At 38.1% G+C, this 13,343-nt stretch overlaps 1 protein-coding gene across 4 annotated transcripts in view; it reads right to left on the reverse strand.

The window, feature by feature from the left end:
* LOC128690056 (titin homolog) overlaps positions 1–13,343 on the reverse strand; it is a 79,546-nt gene that overhangs the window by 3,935 nt on the left and 62,268 nt on the right. For all 4 annotated transcript variants that reach the window (XM_053778611.2, XM_053778609.2, XM_053778610.2 and 1 more), the window contains exons 6-7: positions 7,180–7,380; positions 5,673–5,828 (exon numbers count right to left, since the gene is read on the reverse strand). In XM_053778611.2, coding sequence (XP_053634586.1) covers positions 5,673–5,828; positions 7,180–7,380 — 357 coding nt within the window. The remainder of the gene's footprint in view (positions 1–5,672; positions 5,829–7,179; positions 7,381–13,343) is intronic.

Consider the following 13,343-nt stretch of genomic DNA (forward strand, 5'->3'; position numbering starts at 1 on the left):
GAAGAAAGCAATTGTAAAAATAAAACATTCCCATAAAACTTGAAGTATGGGTAATTTAAGTCACACCTCCAAAACTCGTGTACAGCTAACCAACTCCACAGAATCCCTTCATATATATTACCATGCTTAAATTTTGCTGCCAAAGCACACGCATGAACATAAGATACGTAAAAACCTTAAGAACTAGGCCCCAAAACAGGTTAACAGATGGTACATATAGTTTTATAGATACAACTGTCTTATCTGTTGCAAACAAGTTTAGGATATTTGCTTAATTTGTCTGGCAGCTTATTTTAATTACAGTAATAAAATACCTTAACATATCACATAGGTTATTATACCTCTATATTCCTCAATAAGTATAAAATGAAGTACATAGTGTTCAAGAAAGTGACCATAAGAGAGATCACATATACTTTACATTTAGTTTGATCATCATTTGTGCATCTGCCAAACTGCCAGCTTATGCTGGCTTATATTCATTATCAGTGTCTTTGTTTAGTGGGAAGATTCATCATATAAAATACAGTAGGATACGTTCCAAGGACCTGCCGTGGATACCGAAACTGTGGATAGTAGTAAGCTCTATATATAAGTCCTATACATACCTATTATAAAATTTAATTGATAAATTATGTAGAATAAGTAGAGAATTATCACTTTTTCACTGATGGGAAGCATTTCATGGCTTCTCTCAGGCTTTGAAGAACTGCTATAGCTTCTCTTACTTTTGCTCTTTGGGGCCATTATTATGCAAAATTAGGAGGTATTTTTGGGCCACAGTAATCAGTGGACAACTGAAACCGTGGATACCAAATAAATGAATACAGGGGTTCTACTGTATGCAGTATTCTTCATCTGTTAACACTTTCACGGTTAACAGATCTCAAACTTGCTCTCAGGGTTGAAGAATTTAAAAAGAAAAAAAAAAATTATAAAATGATACAGAATCTTTTTTCTGAAGGTAATGAAACCAAAATTATGAAATTTGATGGAAAACTTACTAAATTACACTCTCACAAAGTTAGCAGTCTTGGCAATATATATGCATTGGCAATTTCACTTACTTTGTGCCCTATTTTGGGCCGATTCCATTGTGCCAGGCAACTAAACTCATACCTATTTCACTAGTATTCCTTCTATTCTATCAACTGAGTACAAGAAACTGCCCATTTACCTATTTCAACTACCCAATAAAGTGATGAGGAATCAGTAATGTGGCCAATTTCACACAAAATTCAAAAATTGCCAATTTAAAAATAGGGTCCAGAATAAACAATATAGACATTCCTGGCACTAACTAAATATTTGCTCTGTTCCTTAGTCATGTTTCCAGGCCCCTCTTATATTACACTTGGTTTCTATTTTGAATTTTTATTCACACAAAAAATAAAAAATTTACTGTTATGCAGACTACTGCATTATGGTAATAATTGTACAAACAATATTAGTGCATTCCTCAGTGCGTATTGTCCTGGCAAGCTAGATGCGTACTGGACAAGTGTAGAAAAACTACTTCAACTTGCCAAAATTTTAAGTTTGGTTCAGTCACCTGCTTCAAGAACTGACATTCCAGAATATCGACAAAAATCGAACATTTCCGCTATTTTGAGCTCAATTTCAAGCTGTGTTCAGCCCTGAAACCAGTCAAAATCATCTCTATTTCTGTAATACATCTTCCATTCTATCAAATGAGACCAAGAAACCGAGAATACAACCATAAAAACCAAACAAAAATACACCGCAAGCTGTTTTAAACCAAAAACACGGTCGCAGTTTTTTCTCATTATGCACTGCGTGCTGCAGGATTTTTTTTTATATGGTGCACACTTGTGTGGTAAGTGTGCACCATATATATATGGTGCACACTTACCACACAGACCCATTCTCTCATGTCTAGGCCCAAGTTTAGCACTCACATCTTATCTGAGTTAGCTGAGCTCATGGTGTTGTACTACAGGACCGATACTGAGCCACTACAGTGGACCCCCGGTTATCGGCCGGTTCAGTTATCGGCCAACTCGGTTATCGGCCAGTTTTTCGGCGCCCGGTTATTGGCCATTAATTCGGTTATCGACCATTTGGGAGGCACCCATCCACCAGCTGGGGCCACTTGCGAGTCAGTTTGGCTTTGTCTCTGGGTGAGTGAGGAAGCTTCTGCTCATTCATCCAAACATTTTGCTATAATCCATTGTTTGTTGTGGTTATTGATCAAGTACAACTGCAAAATATGCAACCATGGGCCCAAAGAAACACGTTACATAGTATATGAAAACATGCAATGTTTATATGCGATGTATTTAGATAAAGGTAGGGAAGTTTTTATTGCATTTATGGATTTAGAAAAGGCATATGATAGAGTGGATAGAGGAGCAATGTGGCAGATGTTGCAAGTTTATGGAATAGGTGGTAAGTTACTAAATGCTGTAAAGAGCTTTTATGAGGATAGTGAGGCTCAGGTTAGGGTGTGTAGAAGAGAGGGAGAATACTTCCCGGTAAAAGTAGGTCTTAGACAGGGATGTGTAATGTCACCATGGTTGTTTAATATATTTATAGATGGGGTTGTAAAAGAAGTAAATGCTAGGGTGTTCGGGAGAGGGGTGGGATTAAATTATGGGGAATCAAATTCAAAATGGGATTTGACACAGTTACTTTTTGCTGATGATACTGTGCTTATGGGAGATTCTAAAGAAAAATTGCAAAGGTTAGTGGATGAGTTTGAGAATGTGTGTAAAGGTAGAAAGTTGAAAGTGAACATAGAAAAGAGTAAGGTGATGAGGGTATCAAATGATTTAGATAAAGAAAAATTGGATATCAAATTGGGGAGGAGGAGTATGGAAGAAGTGAATGTTTTCAGATACTTGGGAGTTGACGTGTCGGAGGATGGATTTATGAAGGATGAGGTTAATCATAGAATTGATGAGGGAAAAAAGGTGAGTGGTGCATTGAGGTATATGTGGAGTCAAAAAACGTTATCTATGGAGGCAAAGAAGGGAATGTATGAAAGTATAGTAGTACCAACACTCTTATATGGATGTGAAGCTTGGGTGGTAAATGCAGCAGCGAGGAGACGGTTGGAGGCAGTGGAGATGTCCTGTCTAAGGGCAATGTGTGGTGTAAATATTATGCAGAAAATTCGGAGTGTGGAAATTAGGAGAAGGTGTGGAGTTAATAAAAGCATTAGTCAGAGGGCAGAAGAGGGGTTGTTGAGGTGGTTTGGTCATTTAGAGAGAATGGATCAAAGTAGAATGACATGGAAAGCATATAAATCTATAGGGGAAGGAAAGAGGGGTAGGGGTCGTCCTCGAAAGGGTTGGAAAGAGGGGGTAAAGGAGGTTTTGTGGGCGAGGGGCTTGGACTTCCAGCAAGCGTGCATGAGCGTGTTAGATAGGAGTGAATGGAGACGAATGATACTTGGGACCTGACGATCTGTTGGAGTGTGAGCAGGGTAATATTTAGTGAAGGGATTCAGGGAAACCGGTTATTTTCTTATAGTCGGACTTGAGTCCTGGAAATGGGAAGTACAATGCCTGCACTTTAAAGGAGGGGTTTGGGATATTGGCAGTTTGGAGGGATATATTGTGTATCTTTATACATATATGCTTCTAAACTGTTGTATTCTGAACACCTCTGCAAAAGCAGTGATAATGTGTGAGTGCGGTGAAAGTGTTGAATGATGATGAGGGTATTTTCTTTTTGGGGATTTTCTTTCTTTTTTGGGTCACCCTGCCTCGGTGGGAGACGACCAACTTGTTGAAAAAAAAAAAAAAAAAATTTAATAATAATCACTGGTACATTAAATGTCTTATTTTACATTAATATAGACATTTTCATTAATCCATCTATTATGTCTTCTTCAAAATTATGTAAGAAACACGTTACATAGCATACAAACATGCAATGTTTATTATATGCGATATCTAATAATCACTCTTTGGCACATTAAATGTCTTATTTTACGTTAATATAGACATTTCATTAATCCATCTATGATATTTTCTTCAAAATTATATAAGAAACACGTTACATATCATGTAGCATATAAACAAGTGGAGAGTGGGATGGAGAGTAAACATTATGTTTTCTCTGATGCAGCGTTAGAGAAAACTGTGAATCTGGCAACTGGTGCAGTAACTGCCCTTCATATGCATTTGTTTACAATTCTTGGCATGAATTATTCATTACTTCTCCCTTTGTTTATGATGGCATCTAAAGGTAGTTGTTAGAAACGATTAAACTCAGTGAACATGGTAATAATATGGCTGTGTAGTGTAATAGCCCCGGGGGGGGGGCTACATACGTGTACTGTACCCACATCCACCGCTACCTACGCTGATTTCCTACAAATAAATACTACTCACCTCTTGCCCTACATTAAGACTACAAATATTTTAAGGTTAGTAATGAATGTACTGTAGCAGTAAATGACAGGTTAAAGAGGTGTGTGCAATGTGGACTAGGGTGCTAGCTTTTGTAGAGAAACACCACCCTGACCAAGCTGAAACAAGCCATATCTGCGACATGTTCAGTGACAAACCCCTATCCCACTTCAGGAAAATCTTAGAGAGATGCCAGAAACAGACCTCTATGGACAGATTTGTTGTGAGACAGGGGTCCAGTGACTTTCAAGCTGTTCCTAGTAGCATTAAAAGACAAAGAAGGGAAGTAACTCCAGAGAAGGCTTTGATACCTAAAGTCTTTATGGAGGGAGATTCCCCTTCCAAATACTAACTCCTCCCTCTTTCCTCATCCCTATCTTCCAGAAGCCAGCATTAGCCTTCAATAAAGGTATGTAAAACTTACATAATTGTTAAAAAAAAAAAAAAAAAAATTTGTGAATATTTTTGTCTGGAACGGATTAATTGTATTTCCATTAATTCTTATGGGAAATATTAATTTGGTTTTCAGCTGACCTTCTGGAATGGATTACGGCCGATAACCGAGGGTCCACTGTATATAAAGGGACAGACACCAAAAGGGTTAAAGGTTCTAGGAAAGTGCTGACATCCTAGTTGGATGAATCTTATTGAAGCTAGCTGGCCCAGTGGCCAACACGACGGTCTGGAGTTTTGAGACTCTCTGACCGCAGGTTCAAACCCCACCCGTGGTATGGTTTGTTTGCAATCGTGTCGTTACGATTTCGTGAGTCATTCTGGCATACAAGTGTGAAGCGGAAACCTGTTAAATATTTTACACTGGCAGAATTGTTGGGCTTTTCTCTCTCAAACACATAAAACAGAAGGTACAGTAAGTCTTATAAATGCCTACTTACCATCAGTCTACACTTTACTAATGTACATTTCATAGTAATTTTTATTCCTTTGGAATTATGGCTATACATTGACAAATGGTAGTGAAAAGAACTTACAGAAAAGAACATTTTATCTGTACACAGTTTCACCCACTGGTGGCTTTAAAGTACAGTACAGTGTACTTGATAAAAGTAAAAGATTCTTTACTATAAGCATTTTTCTACTATTAGTTGTTAATCTTGGGCTTTGACCAGGTCACAGGGTCAACAAGTCCTGGACCCATTAACAGATACAATAGATATGTACTCTACATTATACAAAATGGCTACTAATGCTGGATTCTAAACAAACCGAAACTTCTTCACTCCACAAAGAGCATGCACCAAGCTTTACAAATTTTCAAAATTAACTAAGACTAACCTGAAAAACGAATAATCATTTTTGCTCTTTTTTCGTGAAGACCCAGAGGTTGAATAAGATTAGCAATTTCTTCCCATGATGCCATAACTGTATCATTAGGAGTTGGCCATCTCTCAAGAAACTGCCACAATATATTTTTACCAAGAGCTTCTTCACCTGAAGAAAAAAATTATTAAAAAATAGTAAAATAACATAGTATCTTAAATTTAAATTTTACATTAGTAAATTACATACAATATGTCATGGAAGACTAAAAATTATATAGCATACAGTGATTCATCAACACAGTTTTGAAGCATGAAAACCTGCCATGTTAAGGGTTCCAAGAACCATCATAGGAATAGTGACCTGTATGTTTAACCTCTCAAACATCAGTAATGGACTCGGAAACCACATCAGCAACTATTTGGTTACCTTTCCAGTGCAGAGGGAAACTTTCTGTAAGGCATGGTAGGGGAAGAAACAGTACATATAATGTCAGAGTATAGTGTCTTCCAGATCTCTGAAAGCATCCTGTATCCACCGACTTACTGGAGATCATTATGAATGGTTTAGACAATGTTTCTGTGCCCTATTGCAGAAACTCATCAACAAAATAACTGCTACAGCAAATGTGCATCAAGCAAATCTAACACCAGTTTTTAGACATTTAAGTAAGGCATCCACAATATACTGTATACCAAGTATGTCAGGTACCAGTATGGAACCCACACCTAGTCAAGCATGTCAAAAAATTGGAGAAAGTGCAGAAGTTTGCCCCGAATAAGAATAGTGAAGAAAAAACCTAAAAAGAAAGCCGTAAGAACCACCAATGAACTAAAAAAGGAACTTATTTCAAAACATGAAAATGGAATACGTCTTGTCGACCTAGCCAAGGAATACGGCATGTTAACATCTACCACATTTTCCATGATAGAAAATAAAGGTGCAATAAAAAGAGCTAATATGGCAACAGGAGTTAAAATTCTTGCAGGGTTCATGTATGATTTCTTGCTTGTACATGATGTTATTTTACAAGTTTAATTAACCAATATTCTGACTTAAAAATGGTTTGCGAAGAGCAACTTTCAGGGGTCCAGAACGAATTAATCCAATTTACATTATTTCCTGAAGAAAAAAAACTGATCCAATATTCAGAAAATTCACTATTCAGAACACTCTCAGGAACCAATTAATTCCGAATACAGAGGCACTACCACAACAACTTATGTTTTTGCTGTATATTTAACAGTTATGGAATTAAGTGTTAGATATGGAAACCTCATGGTTTATTCTTGATAAAAGAACATTGGCAAAGCTTACTTGCACACTTTAGTATTTGGTGAAGAAATGACACTTATTGAGAACTAACTAGGTGATGGCATTTAGGTCTATCCTGGACTACTATTAAGCCACCACCTGACTGGTTTTTATAAATAATAGACAATTTAAATGAGATAATTTGAGTATCAGACAACACCCAACCAATTTTATTAAGTGAAGATGCTTTTGATATAGTAACCCATACCTGTAGTCCTGTTGAGGAATATGGTCCCAATAAGAAGTTTCCATGGATCATGATAGAGAGACTCTTGGAAGAGATTGAATGGTGAGCGCGGAGGATTCCATTTGGCTGTAGCTTTTAATCTTACTCGACCCAGTGTGTCACCTTTCATTTTGAAGTATTCACTCTTCTTGTCATCAACTTTTGCTTTCTTTAACAACGGTCCTATAAAAGGGAAATATTAAGTCCAACATTAATTTGTTATAAACTGAGCTACATGTACACACTGTTCCACATATCTAAATTGTCTAGACAGCAAGAGAACATTAAGTATAACCAAGAGTATGGTAGAAAGACACTTGGTGCAGAGGAAAACTTTATTATGGACAAAGGTTTTCTCTACACTAAATGTCAAAATACAACGGTTGTTGTCAATACCTGATATTCTACATATAACCAAGAGTGTTATATTTTCTCAAGTGAATAGTGGGTATGGTACAGTGATGTATAGTTATGGTTCATTTGGGGGAAGTAGTACTTTGTACAGCATTAAACATATCTGGAAGAATGTACAGTGGACCCTCAACCAACGGCATTAATCCATTCCAGAGAGCTTGCCGTTAGTCGAATTTGCCATTGGTCGAATTAATTTTCCCCACAAGAAATAATAGAAATAGAATTAATCTGTTCCTGACACCCCAAAGTCTGAAAAAAAAATTTTTTTACATGAAATATACATTTCCTTATGCCAAAACGAATGGGACATGCAAAATAAACAATAATTAAATGCCACTTTGGCTTAGCGCTTCTTTTTGATTATAATAATAATAATAATAAATGCCACTTACCTTTATTGTGGAGTTGTTGATGAGTGATGTGCCAGCAGCAGGGGAGATTCAGGATTGTCTATTGCTTGGAAGGAGAATTCCCTTCCATAAAGACTTCAGGTACCAAGTCCTTTGGTGGGGTTACCTCCCTTCTTGGTTTTTTAATGCCACTAGGACCAGCTTGAAACTCACTGGACCCCTGCCGCACAAAATATCTGTCCAGAGCTCTTTCTCACGTGCCCTTAGGATTTCCCTAAAATGGGACACAAGAGTGTCAGTGTACATGTTGCCAATGTGGCTTGCAACTTCTGTGACAGGATAAAATTTATCGATAAATGCTTGCACCTTTGTAAACACTGAACACATTTCCCTAATCCTTGATGAAGTCATCTTCCTCCGTCTATCTTCATCCTGCTCTGAAGAACATTCCTGAGATGTGATCTGTTGCTGTTGTACCTGAAACTCTTGCAGGTCTGCAGTGGTTAGTTCTTCCTCGTCGTTCTGCACGAATTCTTCTACATCCTTGTCACAAACCTCCAACCCCAAGGACTTCCCCAATGACACAATAGCTTCCACTACTGGCATAGCCTCCTGAGGGTTAGCCCCAAACCCTTCACAATCCCTCTGTTCTACACAATCTGGCCACAGTTTCCTCCAAGCAGAGTTCAAGGTCTTCTTAGTCACTGAGTACACTGAAGTGATCTTTCCAAAACTCCCTTAGGGTCAACTGAGTGTCTGAGATCACTTCAAAGCACTTTTGAAACACTGCTTTTGTGTAGAGTTTTTTGAAGTTTGAAATGACCTGCTGGTCCATGAGCTGGAGGAGAGGAGTTGTATTAGGGGGCAAAAACTTCACCTTAATGAAACCAAACTCCCCTGCAATTTCCTCTTGCTAGGCATGAGGATGAGCAGGAGCATTGTCCATTACCAGGAGGTGCTTGATTAACAACTTCTTTTCCTGGAGGTAATTTTTCACAGTGGGGCCAAACATACCATAAAACCAGTCCAAGAAAAATTCTCTAGTGACCCATGCCTTACTGTTTGATCTCCACAGCACACACAAATTACCCTAGACGATATTGTTTTTCTTGAACACTCTGGGAATATCAGAGTGATACACCAATAAAGGTTTCACTTTGCAATCACCACTAGCATTACTACACAACATTAATGTCAGCCTGTCTTTCATAGGCTTATGTCCTGGGAGTGCCTTTTCCTCCTGAGTAATGCAGGTCCTGTTTGGCATTTTCTTCCAAAACACGCCTGTTTTGTCACAATTAAACACTTGTTCAGGTTTTAAGTTTTCAGTCTCTATGTATTCCCTAAAGTCCTTCACATATTTTTCAGCAGCATTTTTGTCTGAACTGGCTGCCTCACCATGCCTTACCACAGTGTGTATGCCACTACCAATCTTAAATCATCAGCAGCAGCACTATTTTGAGGCATTTTCTTAATGAGATCATCATGCAACTTCCTTGCCTTTTCACAAATTATAGACTGAGAAACACTATCACCTGATGATTGTTTTTCGTTTATCCATACCAATAACAATCTCTCTACCTCTTCGATTATTTGCAGTCTCCGTTTTGAAAATATACTTGAACCTTTCACAACAACAGCTTCCTTGATTGCCTGTCTGTTCGTCAAGATAGTACTGATGGTTGAATGTGATTTGTTGTATTGCCTTTCCAACTCAGCCATACAGACTCCACTCTCGTATTTTTCAGTGATCTCCTTCTTTATTTCCATTGTAATTCTCACCCTTTTTAACACAGGCTTGGCACTAGATGCTTTCTTGGGGCCCATGGTGGCTTATTTAGCAGTTACAAGCACTAAAAACAGTGGAATAATCCAAAATATATGGGAGGCACATGTGGAAGCCGACCGCAACAGCTTGTAAACAATGGCACACTGAGTCTTGAAGTGGCTGGCCTGCTCAGGCCGCACTCCAGGTACATGGACATGTTCCAGACGAACATCATTGGTAGAGTTTTTCGCCGTTGGTTAAGATATTTTTTTTACGCCAAAAAGCGCCGTTAGACGAAATTGCCGTTACTTAATGCCGCCATTAGTTGAGGGTCCACTGTACTTAGATCATATAGCGAATTTTACTAGTCAATAGATATAACTCTCAATATGTAATGGGAAGTGAAGCAGGGAGGAGGCTGGTTGCCTCCTTCCCCAGAAGTCAGGTCTGTATTAAGAGAAAAACCACTATATTGATGCCAGGGTCTTAGTTTACCTATCCCTTTGCCCTTCCAAACTATAAAGTTTATTCCTGGAAATACTGCAGCAGACACCTATGACAGTAACTTTCAGATAATGAATTTAAATGAGTGTGAGAAGTATGACTTGCCTAATTAACCTGTTTGTAGTTAAAGGAGAAGAGCTATGCTCATAGTATCCAGCTTAAAGAACAAAAAGGCACAATACCGTGACTGGAAGAATACACAAATAACCCGCAAATAGGAGAGAGGAGCTTACAACGACGTAACTTGGACCATTTACAAAGTCCAAGTCAGAACGAAATGTTGTCATAAGCTCCTCTCTCCTATGTGTGGGTTATTTGTGTATAGTATCCAGCTTTCTTTAATTATAAATATTATGAGAGTTTCCAGTGGTATTGGCACTTATACTACCTTCCCTTATGTCCATTTCAACTATCTACCTTAGTCTGTTAAGTACCATCAGTCATTATATTATCATGTCCATGAAATGTGCTAAACCCATAATGGACCACTACCTATTGTTTATATACCATTTTTGTCATTTAAAAATGTGACCTGTTGTTGCCTCAAATAATCTTCCCCTATATATTATGTATAAGAAAAGGTTGTGTAATATGAACATGCAATTACCTTTGAGAGTTTGTAGAAGGATGAATTCCAAGTCTTGGCTCTGCTTCTTAACTTTATACTAACTGACATGTTTGAGCTATCATATCTATTTTAATAGAGTTCTCTTCCAGTGTGCCATTTCTTAGCTCATAACATGTACAATATTTATCACTCTTACACTTAAAAAATACTCCCTATATCCTTGTGGCCAATATGCGCATTTAATTTCCAACCCTGCCCCCTTGTTCTTGTTGTGTCACTGGCTAAGAGGTTATCCTCATCTACTCTGCCCCATAGTATGCTTTGTCTAATAGCTGGACAGCATGAACACAAGAACTCTATGGATTTTACAATTCCCTAGTATCATCTATTTAACTCAACATATTAACACAAGGCAGAAGGGTACATGAAAGTCTAGCAAACTAAGACTTGAAAAAATCAGCCTAACATAGATGCTACTCCTATGATGTTGCAAATGCAACAGACGAGAGAAATAGTGGAGAATGTTAATGTGCGTGAGCATTCAGTGAGGAACTGGGTGAAGCATTTCAAGACTGGTGGGGGTATCGAGTTACCGTCTGCCAAACCTCAGCCTGGCCCCTCCCAGTAGACATCTGTTCATACCTTAATTGTGTTAAAGCAGCAGTTAGAAAGCAACTGCTTCTTTAACACAGTTAAGGTACCAACAGATGTCTTCCTCGAGGGGCCAGGCTGAGGTTTGGCAGATGGTAATTCGACACCGCCACCAGCCTTGAACCGCTTCCCAGTTCCTCACTGAATGCTCACACACACTAACATTCTCCACTATTTCTCTCATCTGGTGCCCAGCTTTGTGAAGCCCTATGATTTGAGCTATAGTTTCAGGTGTTAAAGACTTCCTTTTACCCATAATCAAACATGTATAGCCCCAAAACCAAAGGGAACAACGGACAAAAGATGGGGTGGAAGTGAGACAAACTTGCTACACTTTCCCCTCACCACGGCAGCCACTTTAGCACTGATGAGTTACTTTGCAGTGTGGCGGCAAGCCATGACGTCATACTAATGGCTGCTACCCGCCATAATGCACTAACGAAAAAAGACCCCCTGTATGGTAGGCCTTTGATTTTCGTCACGGCATTATACCAGGGCGCTCACCCAGCATAATGCCGTGATGAGCACTGTATATAAGTTTCTTAAGAGAGTTCCTGATAACATGATAAAGATTTTATTTCTTTGCAAAGGTTACAGTGTAATTACAATTTTGATATGTTAAGTACAAAGAAAGCCACTATCAATGCTGGGGGCATTTTGGGCTGACTAATCCTAATACTTATAAACTACTTAAGTCTAGACAGGATAAGAGTGGTTATCTTTTTAATTATTTATTATTTTATCTTAATACTAATGTGAGGTAGTCAAAGTTGAAGGTTTATAAGAATAATAATCTTGGGCTGTGGTACTTACACTGGACTGTTTGCTGTTAGCAAACAGTCCAACATATCAGATCATCAACCAGAAGGCCTGGTCTGGAACAGGATATTGTTGGCAATAACCCTAAAATCAACATAGGCAAATCCACTTCTGCAATTTAAGCTTTCTATATCACTAGGTAAAAGGTGTACATTATAGCCACATGGCAAGAAGTAAAAAAAAAAAATAAGGGAGCTAAGACTACAGAATACAAGAGACGATTAAAAATAAGTTGGTAGATAGTATGGATGGGATGATACCAAAAATTTTGATACAGATACCAAGACTCACTTTAGGCCAATACCCATACTGTAAGAAAAGCCAATAAGCACCGATACCGATACTGCCACCGATACCATCAAAATTAGCCGATACCCACTGATACTTTGGCACATCTTTAATAGAGGAAGCACTTATGGAGATACTGTAAACCCTCCATGGTGGACTTTGGAAATAAGGAACAAAATCCATTGGGTCAATAGATTTGGAAACAAAGTCCTTTGTTCACAGAATTGTTCATTATTGTTACAATCATGCAAAACAATTCACTGCAATTGCTATTACTGGTTACCTGCTCCCTCCAGTTAGTCCATTAAATAAAGGGTTTACCAAGTATCATCCTCTCACATGAATACAAGACTGAAGTCTATTAAATGTTCTGCACTGGCAAGATTGCTGTTGTATCTCACGGATATCTGAAATAGCAAGTATTAAATCTTACAAATTTTTACTTTCATTCTCTATACACTTTACTTGCCTGTGTGTTTTTTAACAGTTATTCTTGTAATAATTCCTTCCTAATTTACGAGGCCCAGTCTGGAACTGGAGCACAGGGCAATGAGTACCAGAAACTACTTAAACAAGTAGTGAAAGTTTTCTGTACATTTTTCAGCTCTGTAATTTCACCTGTCTTCAAAGGGGCCTTTAGTATAGAGCAATATTCCAGTATAATGAGAATAAATTCCTTAAACATTATTATCTGCAAGGCATCTGTTTTGAAAGTGCTTGTTATATTCTCTTCTGCTCTATTAGGTAATATGGGTTTTATACTCTGGTTTAGTTTATATTTTTA

The sequence above is a fragment of the Cherax quadricarinatus genome, chromosome 25, assembly GCF_038502225.1.
Source record: "Cherax quadricarinatus isolate ZL_2023a chromosome 25, ASM3850222v1, whole genome shotgun sequence".
Taxonomy (NCBI): domain Eukaryota; kingdom Metazoa; phylum Arthropoda; class Malacostraca; order Decapoda; family Parastacidae; genus Cherax; species Cherax quadricarinatus.